The sequence below is a fragment of the Canis lupus genome, chromosome 5 (genome assembly GCF_048164855.1).
Source record: "Canis lupus baileyi chromosome 5, mCanLup2.hap1, whole genome shotgun sequence".
Taxonomy (NCBI): Eukaryota; Metazoa; Chordata; class Mammalia; order Carnivora; family Canidae; genus Canis; species Canis lupus.
Window position 1 is genome coordinate 20,422,710 of NC_132842.1, and position 21,094 is coordinate 20,443,803.

General features: G+C 38.9%; 1 protein-coding gene across 1 annotated transcript in view; it reads left to right on the forward strand.

The window, feature by feature from the left end:
* The window catches only part of CUBN (cubilin), a 265,984-nt gene that overhangs the window by 100,092 nt on the left and 144,798 nt on the right, over positions 1 to 21,094 (forward strand). The window contains exons 29-31 of the mRNA XM_072825664.1: positions 14,153 to 14,334; positions 19,109 to 19,283; positions 20,770 to 20,939. Of these exons, the coding sequence (XP_072681765.1) occupies positions 14,153 to 14,334; positions 19,109 to 19,283; positions 20,770 to 20,939 (527 nt within the window). The remainder of the gene's footprint in view (positions 1 to 14,152; positions 14,335 to 19,108; positions 19,284 to 20,769; positions 20,940 to 21,094) is intronic.

Here is a 21,094-nt window from a genome sequence, read left to right on the forward strand (position 1 = left end):
GCTTTCTTTCACATTTATACATGTTATATCCTATCCTGCTTATCCTGGCCACTTCAACCTATTTGATTATTTTGAACTTTTGTCTTTGTGATACAGCAAACATTTGGGCATGGAAACTGAATGAGCACAGTCTTCATGTAGAGCCAAAGCATTGATTTCTGCATTGTGATACTGTGTCTGCTTTTTATTTATGGCAAATTCTCACTTGTATCTTTTCTTTTTAATATTTTATTTATTTATTCATGAGAGAGACACACACAGAGACAGGCAGAGAGAGAAGCGGGCTCCTCGCAGGAAGCCCGATGTGGGACTTGATCCCAGATTCTGGGATCACGCCCTGCGCTGAAGGCAGACGCTCAACCGCTGAGCCATCCAGGTGTCCCTCACTTGGATCTTTTTTGCAAAGAAGCTCTTAATGGATGATGCAATTTTAAATAATCTATTAATAAATTAACTATATTTGTAAAGTTGGGTTAATAATTTACCAAGAAAATCATGCACCTCTTTCTGCATTGGCTTTAGAACTTTTCCAGCAAGGTCCAAGTAATCAGAGGCAGCAATAAACATATGCAGACCTTTCAGAATGAGTGGGAAAGCTAAATCCTGACATTATTTGCCTCCTTAACAACAGAAAGTACACATACACACAGTTGATCTTCATTTAACGTTGGCTCTAAGTCTTGCAACCAGTGAGGGCCTTTTAGGAGGCTTGCCTCCCAATTCCCATGTTGCTACTGTTTGAAAAAGTTCAGTTTCCATTGCTACTCTTTGAAACAGTTATAAAAAGAAAAAAATAATAACTCCCAAACAACCATGACCTTCCCAAATCATATATTACACAATTTGTAATAGTCCTTGAGCTTTGGACCAAATGAAGGGCTTTCTTGAAATCTTCTGTTTGTGTTCTTATTCCCTAGCAACAACATCCCTGATAGATATTGCACATACTTTCCAGGGGATTCCACACTTCTTCATACAACATGAAAAAAGAAACCACACTTTTTTTTTTAACAGTTTCAAATTTTGTGGCAGCCAAAAATGACTAAACCAACACAGAACAAACATAGTGTTCAATGTGGAACACTAATTTTTGTCCCCAGAGGCTTCCCTTTTTGAGCATTTATTTAAATATTGCCGTATTTGTCTGTGACATTATTTATTCAAGGACTTGTTTTATTTGTGTGCCACTATGTACTCAGAGAAACTAATGTCAGCTTCAGTGGCATTGACTCACACAGCAAAGAATGGATCTCTGAGGTAGGAGGGTAACTACATTCTAGAAGATTTAATAGAATTTTATATTCTCTGTATATGTAATGACATTAATACATTTGTCCCTGATTTTTTTCTCCTAGTTATACCTACAATTTACAAGCTAAATAATATAGATTTTAGTACTTAAATGTAACTTTAAATTTATTTTAAGATAGTAATTATGATAAAAATAAACCACATCACTAAATAAGGAGTAAATGAAAATATGATTTAAATGCTTGGTGCATTAATTTAATTGACATCTCATTTATTATTACTGGACCAAATAATTATTTTTAAAATGTTTGGTGTTATTTTGAAAATGTTGATATTATCATCTTTTTAGAAAATGATACATGCATTGAGCCCTTTGGTTAGTTCTTTAAATATTGTCTCATGTTTTGTCCAATAATGCTCTGAATAAAGCATCATCATCCCCACATTACAGACAAGAACACTGAGGAAGGAGTCTTAGAGAAGTTAAGTAACCTTAAACTTAGAAATTCAGCAAGTGATAGAATCAGGACACAAAACCAATGTGTGGTGTAGAACTCCAAAGCCTATGTTTGAAAGAGCTGCACTCTGCCCAAAAGCAAGTAAGTTTTTCCCACAACTTTTCATTGCAAAAGAGACTAATCTGTACTGCAATGCCAAGATGGTCAGAGTTTATAGCAGATGATTATGTAACTAAATTCCCACAGAGGATAATGAATGTTTGAAAATGAACATATGCCATCTTTCCCAAGTAAATACTATTCTGTTTCTAAGGTCTCCCCACTGAATTACACAATTTCTTCATTTTTAGGTTCAAGTAGCAGTAATGGGAAAAAGCACAAGACTTAGCAAATGATTTGTTCAAAATAGCTGATGTTATTTGTCCTTCCACACAGAATTTGCTTTGTTCCTCATTTATAAAGTGCTCTTCCTTTGGAGATGCTACATAGGGTTGATGGAATCCTATGCTTCTGAGCTGGGATAGACCACTGAGATCATTTAATCTGTTACCCAAACTAGTTTACAGGAGTTTTGTTGCAGTGAAGAGTGACAGGATAGTTGCTCCCAAAATGGACTGGCTTGAGTGGAGGTCAACAATAGAGTGGAGCACTTGATTGGGTTAAATCAGGAGCCCAGCCCCAGAAAGTTTTGCCCTGGTTCAAGGAAATGACCTTGCTGGCTAGATGCCTGCAGTGTTTGCCCTGAGAGCAGCCTACACTCCTGGTCTCACCACAGAAAATGATCCTGTGGCTCAGGCATGGACAGAACTTGGATGGTTAGAGGACGTGAGCATTGCAACGTGCTACCTCACACATCTGTCCATTTGTTGAGATGAAGCACCCTGGCTGTGGATGAAAGGTGGGGGGGTGGGGCGGGTTGGGGAGGGAAAGGGAAGGAAACAGCAGTGGGGTGTGCTGCAGAGCCATGCAGGGAGGTTCTCGAGCCTTTCCCTATAAGGATACTGCAGGCCAAAACAATTAAATCAAAAGTAAGTAGGATTAGAATGAATACTTTTAAATAGAAGTGTGAGTGTTGAACTTGGAAATAATATCAAGAGAACACATTTTCTCAGTCTTTGCCTGTTTGGGTGATTTCATAAAAGTGCTTTAGTAGCCTTAGGCAGGACTACACATGTATTTTTTGGGAGAAATTAGTCTAGTTGCCTTGGTCTCATCTCATTTCCTTAGAAGATATTTTTATACTATTTTTATATGTTTTGTTCAGAAATCTTTGCTAACTTAAAAATTCATAAGAGAAAGAGATTGAGTGATTGACTTCTTCTGAATTGTAAGCAGAGAATTGTCACTGAGGAATCACTGTTTAATTTGGCCAGAGTGAGTAGATGAGGCCGAGAAAGGACATAGTTAATCAAAATGAAAAGATGATGTGATTGGCTGTACTTCTCTGGATGGGAAATGAAATATTATTATCCTTTCACATACAGGAAATTAAAATTTAAACTATATGAAAAGTCCCCAGCTATGGTTCCATTGGGTTCATTTCTCTTTAATGGGGTACTAAGGTGAAATAACTTCAATAGTCAGCTTTAGGATATCTCAGAGAGAACTATGATAATCTTAATTTTGAATATTTCCATGACATCTTATATAATCCCTTAAAAGTCATTTTGTAACTATGGACAGAACTGATTTTGAGCTCTTCCCCTCTATTTTCCAAGTCACTAACTTCATGGTAAAGTCTGATTCTTTCTTTCTTTCTTTCTTTCTTTCTTTCTTTCTTTCTTTCTTTCTTTCTTTCTTTCTTTCTTTCTTTCTTTCTTTCTTTTTTTTTGTCCCTACCATTGAAAACAAATGACTCTACTCCATATCCAGTGCTGTACGGACATCAGTCAGACAAGTGATTATCTCAAAGTCTGGACCTGGGATGAGGTCCTCATAGGAGAGGATACTTTTTTTTTTTTTTTTTAAGAGGAAACTTTTAAAACTCTTACTGGTTACTCAGTGCTAAAAATCTTTATCCTTAGTTCTTGGGTTTGTGTTTCTTCTATCGTGCTACTGAGCCCTAAGTCTGTAGCTTTCTCAACAGTAGACTTTGCAGAGTCTAATGTTCGTGTTGAATCTAACCTCGAAGGTGATGGTATTAGGATGTGGGCTTTTGGGAGGTGATGGGGCTTTTGGGAGGTGATGAAGTCCTGGGGGCTCTGAGATTAGGCCCTTTATAAAAGAAGCCCCAGAGAGATCCCTCTGCCATATGAGGTCTGTGATCCAGAAGAAGGTCTCCACCCAGTCATTTGGGCACCCTGAGCTCAGTTCTCCAGCTGTCAGAATTTTGAGAAATAAATTCCTGATGTGTACAAGCTGCTCAGTCTGTGGTATTTTGTTATAGCAGCCCAAACAGACTGAAACCAACTCTATCTTCTAACCTTATCCTTAACCAACCATTATCTCAACCTCAATGTGATAAATAGGAAGCAATTAACATGAGGAGTGGGGAGAGCTTACAAACCCTTACTCCTCCAGATATAACACTCAGAGTAGCTATAGTTTTGTGCCTGTCTTCAAGTTTGGCCACCCTGTCTATCAAGAAAACAATGGGGGTAGATTAGCTTCCCTAGGGCTGCTGTTACAAAAATACCACAAACAGGGTGGCTTAAGACAACAAAAGTTTATTTTCAAAGTTCTGAAGGCTAGAAGTCCAAAATTCTGGTGTCAGCAGGGCCATTCCTCCAAAGGCTCTAGGGAAGAACTTTCTCTCACCTCTTCTAGCTTCTGCTGGTTGCTGGCAATCCTTGGCTTTCTTTAGCTTCTAGAAGCATAATTCCAATCTCGATCTCCATCCTCAGTGGCCTTCTTCCGTCTGTGTGTCTATGTCCAGGTTTCCCTTTCCCTATGAGCCACTCTAATCCAATGTGACCTCATGTAAGTTTGTAACATCTGCAAAGACCGTGTATCTAAATAAGGTCACATTCACAGATTCCAGGTGGATGTAACTTCTGGGAGACACTCGTTACCCTGACACAGGAGCTTCTGCAGCTTTGACAACTTTCTCCTCCTTGGAGTCACCATGCCTTGTCTTCTTTCTTCTTCCTTTATTCTGAGAAGAATTTCACATTCCTTGGTCTTCTTATTACCTAGGCTTCTCTGGTTTCATCTGTGATTGCTCTAGCTTGTGCTAACCACCAAAGTCTCCCAGAAAATTAATCTGCAAATCCTTGAGGTCAGAACATATCCTTGAAATCAGATGGATTCTGGGGGCTCTACCTTTGGCCTTGTCTCCAGAGTCTAGTGATCCGATTTTTGTTTTTTCTCTTAGTAAGACGAATACCTACCATTTGCCTTTCTCCTGTGTCCCAGGAGAGCAGCACCTGCTTTTAGACTGTTGGGGAATTAAATGGTAAAATCAGACTGGGAATTGCTGACTTTTTGTGGTTCCACTATATGCTGCAGTCACCTCGGGACAACTTTGGCCATTTTAGGGAGCTCACATTTCTCTCTACCTCCACCTTCTACCCCCATCCTTAAATTTTTCTGTTCAAAATTGTTTTAACTATATTATTTGCTCTCTCATAGATGAAACAGAAGTGAGGCCTCTGTACTTCAGGAAATAGTTCAGTCTTGCCTTAGAGTGGACTAACCCCCCACTTCTGAGCTCCAAGTTGCCATTTTACATCATACCTGCCCTCCCCACCACCCCCCGGAAGAATCCTTGTTGGCAACTTCTTCCAGCCATCCCACTGCCTCCACATGCTGCCCTCTAGCATGTCAGGGACAAATTTAGCTAAGCAGTGAGGCACCTCTCAAGGTATTATAGGAGAGAACATTTCTAATTTTAAATAATAGAAAAACAAAATATGCATCAGTCATTATAATGAAATGAGCGTCATGATTTATTATGTTTAAAATTTATTCTTTACTGTATTTTGGCTTTTCACCTCCTTTTCAACATCGACCCCTGATTTCTCAGGTGTTTCCTTTGGAAATTAAAGGACAAGGATGTGAATGTCCTGTTTGGGCCTGTTCTCTGTTCCTTTTCTTCCAGTCTTGGTGGGCCTTGGCCATGTCAGTTCCATGTTGGCAGCCCTCTCAGTGCTATTGGTTTGTGGGATATAACCTCAAGAAAATGTCAAGAGTAAAGAAGAGACTGCATTTGAGCAAATGCAGGGAAATACAGAAAGCACTTTTTAAAAAGAGTTTTAATTTATTTATTCATGAGAGACAGAGAGAGAGAGAGAGAGAGAGAGAGGGAAAGAGGCAGAGACCCAGGCAGAGGGAGAAGCAGGCTCCATGCAGGGAGCCCGACGTGGGACTCAATCCCGGGTCTCCAGGATCAGGCCCTGGGCTGAAGGCAAGCGCTAAACCGCTGAGCCACGCGGGCTGCCCCAGAAAGCACATTTAATACTTTGAGCCTGTGATTCCATTGAGCTATTTCATTGCCAGTTTGCTTTTATTAGAAATCTTTTATTTAAAAACGACACCAACAACCCAAAACCTTGAGGATAGAACATACAGCGATTATACTTAACTTTTTTGTGTGCATTCCGAAATTTTGTAACTTGCTTGTTTTAGACCAAGAAAAAAAAAAAAAACAGTGTTAGCAAAGTCTTTTTATGAAAAAGATTTAAATTATCTCCACAAGTAAGCACGTTTAGCAACAGCTGTTAACTCTTCCTTGTTAGGAATTCAATAGATCAGTGTGCTTCCTGCTGATAAGGTAACACTTCCTTTCAGCTGATGACTCCCAGTTTGGAGGAAAATAAATCGAATAGATTATCAGTCACTGGTACTAAAAGTTTTACAAAGATTAACTAATTAAAACTGAAAAGCATGTGATTCTCTGTAGGACCTTATTCTATTCCAGTTCAGCTGCTGTCTAATGATATTAATATACTAGATTTTGTCATATTTCTCTCACATTACATGAAAAAAGTTTTTTGCTTTATTTTTTCGGGTTGCTGTGGTGATTTTCCCCTCAGTGGATGGACAGAATGGTGATGATGGCAGTGTTCAACATTACCAGTCCAGTGCTTTTGGGCACAAGTGCCCAAAAAGGCATAGTGGAGAGATCACAGATCTGGGGGGAGGGGCTAGGGGACTGGACAGAGGTGGGGGGCTGCAGGCCCAGAGCAGCCCTCTGGAGCCTCTCCTTGCTTGTCTTTAAGTAGGATAGCTGATACGATCATTCTTGACTATTGCATCTGTTTATTAAAAGCACCTTCAAAAACTCTGAGCTACCGTGAAAATATGACCTATCTTTATACTGTAGCTTAAAGAACAATTTAATGAAAAACTTTACTTTGGTTATTTCATTTAATCTGTATAACAACCCCATGAGGTTAAGGATGAATTTTGTTGCAGATGAAGAAATTGAAGATGAGAAATGTTAGTTATCCAAGTAGTAACACAGCCAAGGTCGGAGCTCACTTAGTCTTATGTCACAGCCTGTGCTTTATTTGCAATATTATTATATTTTCGAAAGTTTTGCAACCTAACATGCAAATTATGCAACTCAGAAATCGTGTTGTCTCCTCAATAAAATCTTCTCTTATCAACTGGCTATTCAGAACTACTCAATCTCTTCCAAAAATGTCTCTCTCAAAACCCTTTTTTCACTCCATTGTCTGCTCCTTGGTTAGTCTTTTCCTCAATCATTTTCCTTATGGCAACTCCTGAAATTTCAGCTTTCCTAAATCAATGTTCTCTATTTAAAATTCCTGAAGACTGGGATCCCTGGGTGGTGCAGTGGTTTAGCGCCTGCCTTTGGCCCAGGGCACGATCCTGGAGACCCAGGATAGAGTCCCACGTCGGGCTCCTGGTGCATGGAGCCTGCTTTCCCTCTGCCTCTCTCTCTCTCTCTGTGTGTGACTATCATAAATAAATAAAAATTTAAAATAAAATAAAATTCCTGAAGACCAGTTATAGAAAACTTCTCTATATCTTCCACATTTTTAAAAAAGATTTTATTTATTCATTTGACAGAGAGAGAAAGAGGGCACAGCAGGGCGAACAGAAGAGGGAGAAGCAGGCTCCCTGCACAGGGAGCTCTGGGCTTAATCTCAGGACCCCGGGTTCACTTAACCAGCTGAGCCAGTCAGCACCCCTATTTCTTTCACATTTTATTATTCATTTGACTGGACAGGTAACATGATGATGGAGAGGCTACTGGAAGTCTAAACATCACCTCCTATGTTATTTCCTGATAACGATTGGTTGATGTAACTTCCTTCATCTCCAGCCTCATTCAGCCCCCACCTCTCTTTCCTTCCCCTTCCTGTGATCCTCTCATCATTCACCCAAAGTCATTGCATCAGTGACAACACCATGATTTTTAGGTTATTGCATAGCCACACTCAACTGTATGCTTTCTCAGCAGTTTCATTAGTTATAATCTTCACACGTGTCTGTTCCATTATTTCTACTCTGAGATGTTGACACCTGCGATTTTCCAGAAACCTTGTTTCTGTCACCAAAATGGGTGGATGGATTTAGAAACACATTCCTTCTGTGATTCATTCAGGGAAAAGTGTATTTTAACAAGAGATTTTGAAGTCCTAAACCCTATACCAAGCAAAATAGAGCAGTGAACAAAACACTTTTCACCTTGCTGTCCTCCCCCCCAAAATTTATTTTTTTAATCTATTTATTTATTGAGAGAGAGAGAGGGAGGGAGGAGCAGATGGAGAGGGAGAGAGAGAATCTTAAGCAAGCGTAGAGCCCAACACAGGGCTCAATCTGATGACGTGAGCTGAAATCAAGAATCAGATACTTAACAAACTGAGCCACCCATGTGTCCCAATTGACTACGTATTTATTTTTTATTAATTAATTACTTTTTAACTTATTTTTAGTATTTTTATTTTCCCTCCTCTCAAAAATTAAATTTAATAAGAAAGTAAAATGAGGATACTTGTTTATGTAGGAAGTTTTTAGTATCGGACATTAGCAACACTGATAACAACTACAGAGGTAAAGCACCTTCCCAAACAGGTATATTTTTGAATCCCACTATCTTTTTTAAAAACAAGACAAAAACACACCTTGTTTCTACCACAGGAGGTACAGAAATAGTAAATGAAATGAAATGTACAGCCATGTTACCCAATATGACTAAGACATTGTTGATGAGGCCGAATTAAACTTAGCTTTTGATTCATTTTAGCATTTGGAGCACATTCTCTCTTTTTCAGAATTACACACAATGGGATTTTTGGATTATCTTCATATTTCTTTTGATTGATGATGGGCTAGTATGTGTTAATATAGATTCTAAGTCGCATTTCTTGTATTGGAACTGACTCCCTTTTCCAGAGCTAATTAAGTGGGAAATTATGCATAAATAAAATTCAGAAGACCTGCATTATACATTCTTTAAAAACGCCATGATTTATTGTGAATTATAATTGTCATTAGCTTTCATTTATAATTTAAAAAGTTCAGCTCTTGGTGTGACTTTGTAATTTTTCATTTTCAGCCATAATTGTACAATTCCAAATGCATGTTTTCATGTTTCACTGTTAGCCTAATGATAACCTGAATTTATGATACAAAGTATCATATTCATTATCAAATTCATTATATATTTAATTTTTTGGTATTTAGTATTTTGGTTAATAGAAATTATTGTAATTTTTTTCTGAATATGTTTTCCCTTGTCATTGAAAGTGAGCATAGGAAGAAAAACAGACATCATTCATTTTTTCAGTTTTTAAAATGTATATTTTGACATATTTTCTTTTGCCCAATACTACCTACACATTTGTCAAAGAATATCAAAATTAAAGAGATACCCAAAAGAGTGAAGCATAACTGGCTAAATGCTGATTAAACTCTCATTACTGGACTGGAAATAAGTACCAAAAGAGAATTATGCTGACATTGTACTATCAAAACTAGCAACTTTTAAAATATCTTTTAGCAACTCAACATGACCATTTATTTATTCTTACTTATGACTTACCACCAAATTAACACGTCAAGGATAAAACAGAATTCAGTTTTTTTCCAAATCAAAACTTACTCTTTGCAAACTGAAGGAAAAGCAAAAGATATTTAATGACTTACAGAAGGGCATGTGGGGATAGCACTTTTTAGATCTATAAATGGATTTTTTTTTTCCAGAGGCACTAAATGCGCCTGGCTTCTATAGCACTATTTATAGTAATGTATATGCTCAACAAATAAATAATGAATGAATGAATGAATGAATGGGAACTGGAAAGTTATTTCTATCTCTTTCAGAATGTAGAAATACAAAGACAAAGTTAAATTTCTACCATAATTGTTAGAATTAAAACCATTTTTAGTACTTTATAGTTTTACCATAAAATACCACTAAATTAATGTATTTTACTTTGCATTTGAATGAAATTTTAAATCAAAGTTGTTATTTTTGATATGTTAAACCTCCAAGGTAGTTGAGAACACGAAGGAAAAAGAAAGCAAGCTTTGGAGTTTTCAAGTGCCAACACTTTCTTTCCTTCTCGCCTGAGTCAGTATTTTCCCCCCAATAGGGTTCTTTTAATAATATTGAAATTTCTCCTTAAAAGATACACACACACTTAAGTGCTATTGATGAGAAGAGAACATGACATACCTAAAAGTACAATCTGGCTTTGTGTTTTGTAAACCCTTGTTTATGTTTGGTTTAAATCTTAGGGGAAAGTACACTGTGGGCCTCCAGAACTGTAAGTGGGTAAACAAAATAAATGCTGTAATTTTTCAAAGCATCACTGATGCCAAGAATCTGATATTATCATTCCAGCTTACCCGGGCTAGTTTAAGGGTATTTGTATCCTGTTATTCTCAAAGGAATTCGCAAGGAAACCTAAAACCATTGGAAAAGACAATGGAAAATGTTATGCAGATTTTTAGATGAACCAACCATGATAAAAAAAAAATTGAATTAGATTGTCTGGTGAACTGAAGTGAAATAAAAATGCAGAGATGAGATCGCCAAGCTTCCATTTCCTTGTTCTCTTTTATGTGATGTGGCCGTGAAGTTATCCTCTTCCAAAGATTTGTTTTCACTGGGTTTTTTAATCTGATACAACTGATAATGAAGATCCATAGGAGCTGAAAATGTAGGTTGAAAGGAAAGGGGGCAGGGTAACAGAATGCTTTTGCTTCCCTGTGATGTATTTTAGAAAAAGGTACTGCATCTTCCAATAATTTATATGGGTCACTGTGCTGCAAGTCCCCAGGGGGCATCATTTGATGGTATATACTGTGACCGGTACCCCCTGCGGTTGTGCTGTGATGCTGTGTAAACTGTGCTGATTTTGGCTTCAGGAATGTTTCCCATGTGTTGTTCTAGGAGGAAAAATATTTTCTAATCTTTCATGGCATTCATGTTTTTTTTTAACATTCCCCTCAGTCTATAAACAATATCAGCACATCTAATTTTAAACAGCTTTTTCATGGGGCTTTAACCAGAAATAAAGATAGGAACTTTATAGGCCATAGGAAAGGACTGCCCTGTGCAACAAACTTTAAGTCAAAAAACAGGTTTTCAAATGGAAGGAGGAAATTGGCAACTCATGAAGATAGTGGCATATTGGGCTGGAATCAGATTTCTTTTCCTAATCAAGATTCTTCTTACAATTCTTAAGTGGAGATTCTGTATGGAGAATAATTCTTCTGAACCTTTATAAAACCTTTTCCTAACTCACCATACAAGGCACATTTGTAGAATGAGGACAGTAGACATGACCTCAGCTTGTTTTAAGTCACAGCAGTTTAGTTGCACTCATCTGACAAAGCACATATGTTTGTGGAGTGAGGAGATAATATCATTTTTTAAAACCAAAAAGCCTTGATGCAGAATAAGAGAAGTACTTGGAAGACTTTACTAACCAATAAAGAATATTCTGAAAAAGTAGAAAAGGTGGCTTAGATATGTTAACAGAGCAGGCAATTTTTAAAAAGATTTTATTTATTTGAGAGAGCACACACACCCATGAGTGGGGGGAGGGAGAGTGGGGGGGAGGAGAGAGAGAGAGAGAGAGAGAGAGAGAGAGAAAGAAAGAAAGAAAGAAAAGAAAAAAGAAAAGAAAAAAAGAAGAAAAGAAAAGAAAGAAAAGAAAAGAAAGAAAAGAAAAGAAAAGAAAAAAGAAAAGAAAAGAAAAGAAAAGAAAAGAAAAGAAAAGAAAAGAAAAGAAAAGAAAAGAAAAGAGAAGAAAGAAAACCTCAAGCAGACTCTCCACTGAGAGTAGACACCTGCCTGATAGGACTCCATCTCAGGACCCTGAGAGTGTGACCTCAGTGGAAACCAGGAGTTTGGTGCTTAACCCACTGAGCCACCCAGGCACCCCAAACTATGTTTTTTAACCACCAAAAATTGCTATTGGAAAAAAAACTGATCTTTTTCTTCTTGATTTTTATCTTTATTTTTTTTCTAACTTTGTCTGTAAAATTTGAGCCTTCCTCAAATTTTGCTTCTTTCACAAAGCTTTCTCTGCCTCTCCCTTCTCAAATCTCTGTCTGAATTCCTAAAAGCTATATGAGTTTGTAAAACTCAGTAATTAAGTACTTGGGCACTATCAGATTGCTTGGATTGGTGTCTTGCTCCACCACTTAAAGCCAAGTAACCTTGGGCAAGCCACCTGACCTCTGTTTGCATTGATTTGCTCACTTGAGAAATGCAGATAATAATCATACCTCCTTCATGTGGTTATTATGAGTATTCAAGTCGGGAAAAAAAACTGTAAAGCCCATCTAAGCACTTAGTGGCAGTTTTTCTTACTATATACCACATGGTGCAATATTTGATTGTTTCTTGTAATGGCTTGTCTTAATTGCTTTCTAGGGCTTAATATATAAACATAAAACATAAGCTTCATGTCTAGGTTTTCCATGCTTGGGTTTTATATATCCAGTTTTTGTTTGTTTAGTTGGGGTTTAGATATAAGTTTTCTGGGTCAGGACTTGTATCATTTATTGTTTTTGTTTGTAACAGACTTTATTATTTTATTTTATTTTAAAGATTTTATTTATTTACGAGAGAGGCAGAGATATAGGCAGAGAAGAAGCAGGCTCCCTGCGAGGACCCCTATGTGAGACCCAATCCCAGGACCCTGGGATCATGCCCTGAGCCAAAGGCAAATGCTGAACCACTGAGCCACCCAGGCATCCCAGTAATATTTTTTAAATGGAATTCTAATTTTTAGATTTTCTTTATTATATTCAGGAAAGAATTTCATAATAGGAAGTACAATGAACATGTGAATAGTGTTAGTGTATATCCTGTTTCTCTGTCTTCCATTTCCTTGTATGTAATATATTATTTTGAAGTCTAATCAGACCTAAGATCTAGAATACTAAGAGCTAAAAATCTTTGTTTGTATGAAAGACTCTAGGAATTAAAAAAAAATATGATCTGTCCATAGTAGCTTTATTCATAATTGCCAGAATTTGGAAACAAGCAAGATGACCTTCAGTAGCTATAAAAGGATAAATAAATTGTGGTACACCCAGACAATGGAATATTATTCAACATTAATAAATGAGCTATCAAGCCAGAAATAGACACAGAGGAAATGTATATACATATTAACAAATGAAAGAAACCAGTCTGAAAAGGCTCCATACTATATGATTTCAAGTATTTGACATTCTTGAAAAGGCAAAATTATGGAGACAGTAAAAAAAAAAAAATAAGTGGTTGCCAGGGGCTAGAGCAGAGGAGGGATAAAAAGGCTGAGCACAGATTTTTAGGGCAATAAAACTACTCTGTATGATACTATAATGGTGAATATACATCATTATACATTTGTCATAGAATGTACAATGTCAAGAGAGAACCCTAATATAAACTACAGACACTGGGTGATAGTGAAGTGTCAATGTAGGTTCAACAGTTGTAACAAATGTCTTACTCTGGTGGGTTGGGCAGGGCGGATGTTGATAATGGGAGAGGCTGTGCATGTGTGGGGACAGGGGTAAAAAAATAGGAGCTCTATCTCCCACTCAGTTTTTCTGTGAAGTTAAAACTCTTCTAAAAAATAAAGTCTGGGGATTCCTGAGTGGCTCAGTGGTTGAGCATCTTGCCTTTGGCTCAGGGCATGGTCCCGGGGTCCTGGGACTGAGTCCCACACCGGGCTCCCTATAGGGAGCCTACTTCTCCCTCTGCCTATGTGTGTCTCCCATGAATAAATAAATAAAATCTTAAAAAATATATATTACCAAAGATTTGATGTGTTGAAAATGAGGACTGAGAATTGTACCAAATGATATAATCAATGTTTTTGAAGAATAAATTCAATAAGGTGTATCTATGACTTTTTCGCACTGCTTTATAACTGATTTGTTATAACTTCATTATAACTTTATGAGTTTTCCCCTAAATTAGGCATTGTGCATTTTTAATTATCTTTGGATTAGTGGATTTTTGAATTTTTCCGAGTGACCAATGCCCATTTTGAACTGACTGAGCCTTGCTATTTTAACAGGTTGTGGTGGTGAATTGTCTGGGACCACAGGATCCTTCAGCAGCCCTGGATACCCTAACACATATCCACCCAACAAGGAGTGTATCTGGTACATTACCACAGCCCCTGGAAGTAGCATTCAGCTCACCATCCATGACTTTGATGTAGAGTATCATGCAAGATGCAACTTTGACGTCCTGGAGGTAAGAATTTCAACTGCTTATCAGCACATTCCAAATTTGGGATAGAACTGGAGATCACTCTGCAAAACTCCTGAAATTATTTCCAGTGACCAGCAGAATTTTGATTTGCATTAGTTCTTTGTGAGTGATGTTTACAAACAAATAGGATTAATATCTCAGCTTGGGTTTCCCTAAAAACAGTGGCCGAAGGACTTAGTGGTGGGCAATTTAACTTGGAGATGGTACCAGGAAGCAAGAGTGAGGAGACAGCAGGAGGGAGGGTAAAGGAGGTAGACCCAGTGAGGGGAGCCCCTGTGGACCACTTGGACTTAATCCCACTGGGACCCTGGGAGGTGCTATGAGGACTGCTCATCAGAATCATCCCTCTAAGGGTGTGAGTCCAAGACACTGGTCTCTCGACTCCATCCCCATTAGTGGATTGTACTCGGGATGGTTAATGCCCCACACTTCAGTCTGAGAAAGCTCCCTTAGGAAAGGAAGTGGGGAGGCAGAGTGTAGAGAAGGGGTGGTCTTGAGGGTGAGATTGTAGCCGCAGCTACCATCAGAGGGGGGGCCCGCATGGTGTGGGGTACAAGATGCAACACTATGCACAGGGTTTATCTCATAATTGATATGACCTTTCAAAATCTATTATAATCAGTTGTTTATTGCAAGGATCTAGTCATCAGGAGCTGAACCAGTCTGCAAAATGTAATGGCTTCCTACACACAAAGCTCCTATCACCTCAGCACTAGAGATTGCTATAGCGCTTCATGACAAGGGTTCTTCTATATCTACTAGAATTTAAACTCCATGAAGGGCTTGGTATTTGTTTGTTTGTTTTGGTTTTGCTTTATTGCTATACCTGCCACAAGAGTACTTGTCAAATAGTAAAACGTTTGATACCTATTTGTGGAATGAATGAAAGTATGTATATCTCTGATCGACACACCATAATAACGCACATGGGTGGTGGTTTTCAAAGGGACTTTGACATCCACTTTCCCATTTAAAGATTAAATAATCCTGTGAGGTAAGAAGGGAATTTTGTCCTCATTTTGCCATTGTCAAAACACAGGCTCAAAAATATTGATGGGTTTTTCCATGACCACGAGGACAGTGAGTGGACTAGCGCAGAACTGAATCCATCCATAACCCGATGCTCCACATAAGCCAGCACAAAAAGATAGAGATGGGCAGTGTGCAGGATGTTGACATGAGCAGCATGGACTTCAGAGGCAACTTTAACACTTAAAAACTTCACTTAATTGCAAAACAAGTTCTCTCCTTGAAAAGACATAGGATTCTCAAATCGTGCCCTCACTGAGTGGAATAGCAGAATTGTATTTAACAGCTCCAGGCTCTGTAAAGGGGGATAATGCTGCAATAAGTGAAATCAGAGACGAAGCTTGTTAAGTCCTCAGGTTAAAACTTCTACCCTTGTCTTCATGCTGGTACTGGTTGTTGCCAAGTCATGACTCTATCTCAGAAGAGGAAAGGTTTTTAGGAAGGGAGAATGAGGAGGCTCCCAAAATTCACAGAGTATGAGTAGGAATAACACTTGTGTGTGAAAGGTTCAAATGGTCCTACGTGCCAGCAAGGATATTTTTCAGTGGCATAAAACCCCTTAACACTTACAAAAGGTTGGCAGCCAACTTTTCCACAGTAATGTGAAATGTTCCTAACCCTTCATTTTCATATTCCAAAGAGAATGTGATTGTTGCCCATTTGGCAAAATGTAAATGGGCTCATTGTGCTGTGAGTTTTGTCACACCCATTACATGAGAAAGCAGACTGGGGCTGTTCCCTGCAAGCAGCTCCGGGGACAGGGGGACAAAACATGGTCTCTAGGCAGCTGCATTTAGGCAGGTCTTGTGCCTGCCCAGAAAGAGCTCTGAGCAGAGGCTATAGTCAGCTTGGGGCTTATTTTTATTAGGACAAGATAGTGTCCCATGTTCCACAAAACCAGGGTTTGTGGGGGGATGTTTTAAGCCCCTGAAGTGTTTTGGGGAAGCTTACTTCTTAAGGCTGAAATGAGTAACCCCTTATTTTTTGTTCAAAAACCTTGTTTGACATATCAGCAAATGTTCCTGTCAGGTGGAAAGCACTGTAATAAATTTGCACTAATGATGATAAAATTATTTTTTCAATCCCTCATACCAAAGCTGCTGATAACATGCTAGCAGTTGGTTTCAAAATGCTACTCCGGCTGGGTACGTGGCCTTGAGACACTGACCACTCTCTTGACCTACCTGTCCTCAACCTGTACGTTATCCTTTCCTGTTCAGAGCACAGTCAAGTAGGACCTCTTTGTCCCCAGGTATTGGACTTACTTGGATTTTGCTAGATTTTACCAAGAGCCAAAATTCAGTGTCCAGAAAGTGACCACTTGCATTAAGCAACAGCCGTTCGGTTACTCATAACCCTGGAATGCTGACTTGATTGTAACAATAAATGGAGCTAACAGAGCAGAAAGAAACGTTCAAAACAGATTAAAACCATAGGCTTTGAAATGTTCTATATCCTAAGCATTTGCTAAAAACACATTTTTTAAATCTCTGATCATCAGACCCGTTCCCCCCCCCACCCCAAAGTTTAGTCATATGCTGTAGTTGAAAGAACCACACCCTGAAATTCTTTCCATCTTTTTCCTCTTTTGAAGAGTCATGCATTAACTATCAGTGTTATTTGTGGAAACCAAAAGTACTGTTGTATTGTTTGGGTCATGGAAACACTCTGGCTGATTTTACTTCAGTCTCTTGAGAAAAGAGCCTGAACCTGCATAAAGCAGAAAAGGAAATCCACTCCTTGGTGCAATAAATCAAGACAATTGCTTTTGGTGTGGGCAGTTTACTCCCTCTGGTCTTTCTGCCATGATCTGTGTCAGCCCAGCCCCGCAAGAGGGGAAGCAAAGAATGTCAAAAGCGGCAGTGTTGATTTTCCTGGAGGCCCAGCCCACTCATCCCCGTTATGTTTGTGATCTTAAGGGGACCTGAGCAGAGAGAACAAAGAATATTTTGCCGACATGCAAGTTTCCTTTGTCAGAACTAAAGCCTTGTGCTCAGTGTTCTCTCCAAATATGTGCTATTTATTGGGTTTGGATGATTGGGAGCACATGCTGTCAGTTTCAGGCTCTGAGGACTGTGTTCTCTGGGGAGGCCAGGGGGCAGGCAAATCTCAAAAAACGGGAGAGACCCTGTAAACCAGAAGCAATCTTTTCCTTCCCCTTGTATTTGCATATGTGTACGTGTTAAGGGCCACACAGGGCCCCTCCTAAAGTCCTGCTTTTGATGGGACTCAGAGGGCCACACAGACATAGCTCCTCCTCTGAAAATAAGCTTGAAGCCATCCGCCTGCTTCATTCCTTTGCAATTAAAGTCCTTGTGTTCGGCCCTCTGTGAACAGCAGTTGCATTCTTTTTGGGCCTTGGCCGCCTGGCTGGGGGGAATTAATCAGACAAAGAAATCATTATAGATTCAAATCACACTCTCCTCGCCAAAAGTAGGCTTCTTGTTCTCCAGCTCTCCCCTCAGAGAACACTTGAGTGATTCCCCCCATCAGTCAACAGCTGCCCTGAAGGTGGGCGAGGGCTGGGGCCTGAGGAATCAGAATGAGGACAGTCCTTAGAGGTGGTAGAGCCACCCAGATGCCAGGAGAGGGAGGGCCCTGTGCACAAATCTCACCCAGCACTGCTTTCCCCATTCCAGTTTTGCCCTGGAGCAAAGAATTATGAGCATATACATGTTGGGGAGGAGGAAGGACCCAGATAGTATTATGCTTGAAAGCTGTCACCAGAAATGGTCTTTCTTCTCCAAACTGGAGTTTGGCAAAGCCTGGAGTTAGGGATTCAATACCTTTTGTTTGATTCTTATCTTCTTGCCCCCTTCTCCTATACTCACCCCTGCAACTGAGAAATCTGTGTGTGAGACGTTAGAGACCTGCCTGGGCACTACCCACCTCTAAGATATGGCTTTAGAACCCAAGGAGGTGGGGGGCTTGCTGGGAGGAATGTATGTGTCACTGGGGCACTGGATCCTAGTCAGATAGATGGTTGCGAATTAGAGGAACCTAGATCTGAGGACACTTGAGATAGATCTAGAGGGAAACATCCAGGTATTGAGCAGAGTCCAGGACAATTTCCCAGAGGAAGTTGCTCTTGGTCACATTCCCACCAATGGGATTTTGGGAGTAGGTTCAGAGAGAATCTGGGGGAGTCCCTTCTTAAGTATACCATAGAACATACTAACAGGTTATATTTTCACTCTCTCTGAAGAAGCAAAAATATTATATTAAATGCCTAATCTTATAAAGTATGCAGACTGCAAAATGGAACATCCTAAAAAATCTAACTGGGAGATCAATAGCTTTCAGTGATCTGACTTTCACAAACAAGATGGCTTTTGGCTAAGACTATTCCCATGTGCCTAGAAGAGTTAGACAATCAGACTTGATACTGTTTTACAGCAATGCCTCTGCCAAAGATAGCAGGAAATCTTATGAAGTTGTGGAAAAAGGAAGAAGGGAGATAGAGAAGATTCTGGAGTAATCAGTTCAGCTCTACTATTCTGATAGAATAAGCAGGCATCTTGTGGGCGGTTGGACTTGTGCGTTCCTAGGGCTGAGGGAGTGCCTTTGAAAATCCAGCTGAAGTTCACAGTTCATCCCCACCCAGGAAGGCTGAGATTTCAGTCTCTCATGATAATAGAATCCAGGAGCTGGTGGTAAAACGGGATCAGGGGTCATCACTCAAATATGTCTCTTAATTTCAGTCCTTTTTTTCTACATCCTGTCTTAGGTTTATGGAGGTCCTGATTTCCACTCTCCCCGAATAACCCAGTTGTGCTCCCAAAGATCATCTGAGAATCCCATGCAAGTCTCCAGCACCGGAAATGAGCTAGCCATCCGCTTTAAGACCGACAGCTCTATAAACGGGAGAGGCTTCAATGCCTCATGGCAGGCAGTCCCCGGAGGTGAGTAAAACAAGGAGGTATCTCAAAATACTTAGGCCGAACCCTTCTAAGTTTTATGAAATGATTAGAGAGGGGTATGAAGCCCAACACAGTGACCACTTTGTGACTCCTCAAATGACAAACACTGCTTTGGCATTAACTCTTCCCTAAAAGAAAAAAAAATGTGATAGAATTTAACTTCCACAGTTAAAATATATGAAAACTAGTCCATGCAAGTATGCAAGTCCATGGTGAAAGCAGAAGGGAGGTACTTGGTTAGACTAATACTCTCCAAGGGACTTGGGCCCATTCACTGGCCACAAAGTTGGGCATCAGCAAAGTGGGAAATTAGTCCATGCTATAGTACAGATGCCCAAACTGGAAATGTTAAATTCGTGAATTCCAAGGAATTACCATGTATTATATAGTGACTTTCTGCCTAAAATCTTAGGCAGTCTAAAAATATTTACCTGTTGTAGATTTTTGTTGTTGTTGTTATTGTAGTAAATTTTTTAAATTAAAAAAAAATGAAGGCACAAAATAATCTAGCAGATGTTAACCTATACAACTACTATTTAAAGCCATGTTTGCTGGCTGCTTACAATGTGCCAGCCAGTCATCTATTCTAACTGTTCTATGAACACCATCTCATGTCTTCCCTCACAACCACCCCATGGGGGGAGTTAATTTCAAATCCTTATCTTAAGGATTTGAATGAGGAAATTGAAACTTAGAGAAGTTAGTACTCATCCAAAGTCACATAGCTAGGGAATGCCAAGGCAGAGATGTGATCTCAGGCTACCTTGTGGCCCCAATTTTGGAAACCTAAGGTGGTAACAGTAAGTATGTCAGACATTTCCTAAAGTTAATGATGCATGAATTTAATGAGGATTATATATACGATTATGTATACCTGGTATTTAGATTATCCAAAGCGATTTTCAATTATCAGAAAATGATACCACATTTTTCCATTATAGGTTTGTTTATATTATCATAAAAATGGAAAGTCATAGAGATAATCATTAATAGTATTTGATAATATTGTAGGAATTAAAAGACTGAATAACTGTACCAGGTCCAGGATATTAAATTTTAAAAGGCAGATAATAAATTATTAAAAACATATACTACTAACTTATCAAAATTCTTAGGAGATGTGTTATTCTTACAATATATTATATTTTTAGAGAACAAAGAAGAGGCGTTTTATGGCTTTATGAGAACATGATTTTATTTGCACTTAATTTTTTGTATTTAAAAAAATTTTTTAGATTACTTTTGTCATCAGTATTTAAATTATTTGAGGGATTTTCTTAGTTGTCCTTCATTTTGTTGGAATGAATGAATTAATGGTGGATATTCAGTTCTACACAATGTTTGGTATCAACTACATAAAATAGGTGGTCGAATAAAGCAGCATATTGGTCCATGCTACCAGGTAATGCGGCAAAGATTTATGCATCAGAGATTCTTCTCATTTTTGAATTGGGTTTCCTACTTATAGGTTGTGGCGGGATTTTCCAGGCTCCCAATGGAGAGATTCATTCTCCAAATTACCCCAGTCCATATAGGGGTAACACTGACTGCTCCTGGGTCATTCGGGTAGAAAGAAATCACCGTATTCTCTTGAACTTCACTGATTTTGACCTTGAACCTCAGGACTCCTGTATTACGGTAGGTGACACAAATTTCAAGCACCATCTCTAGGCAAACCTAGGTCAAAATTTTGCCATGTGAGCGGATTTAATAAATATATTAGTTACGAATGTTTTCAATGATAATCATAGGGAGCCCAACTATTGGCAACTTAAGATATAAGGACATTTACT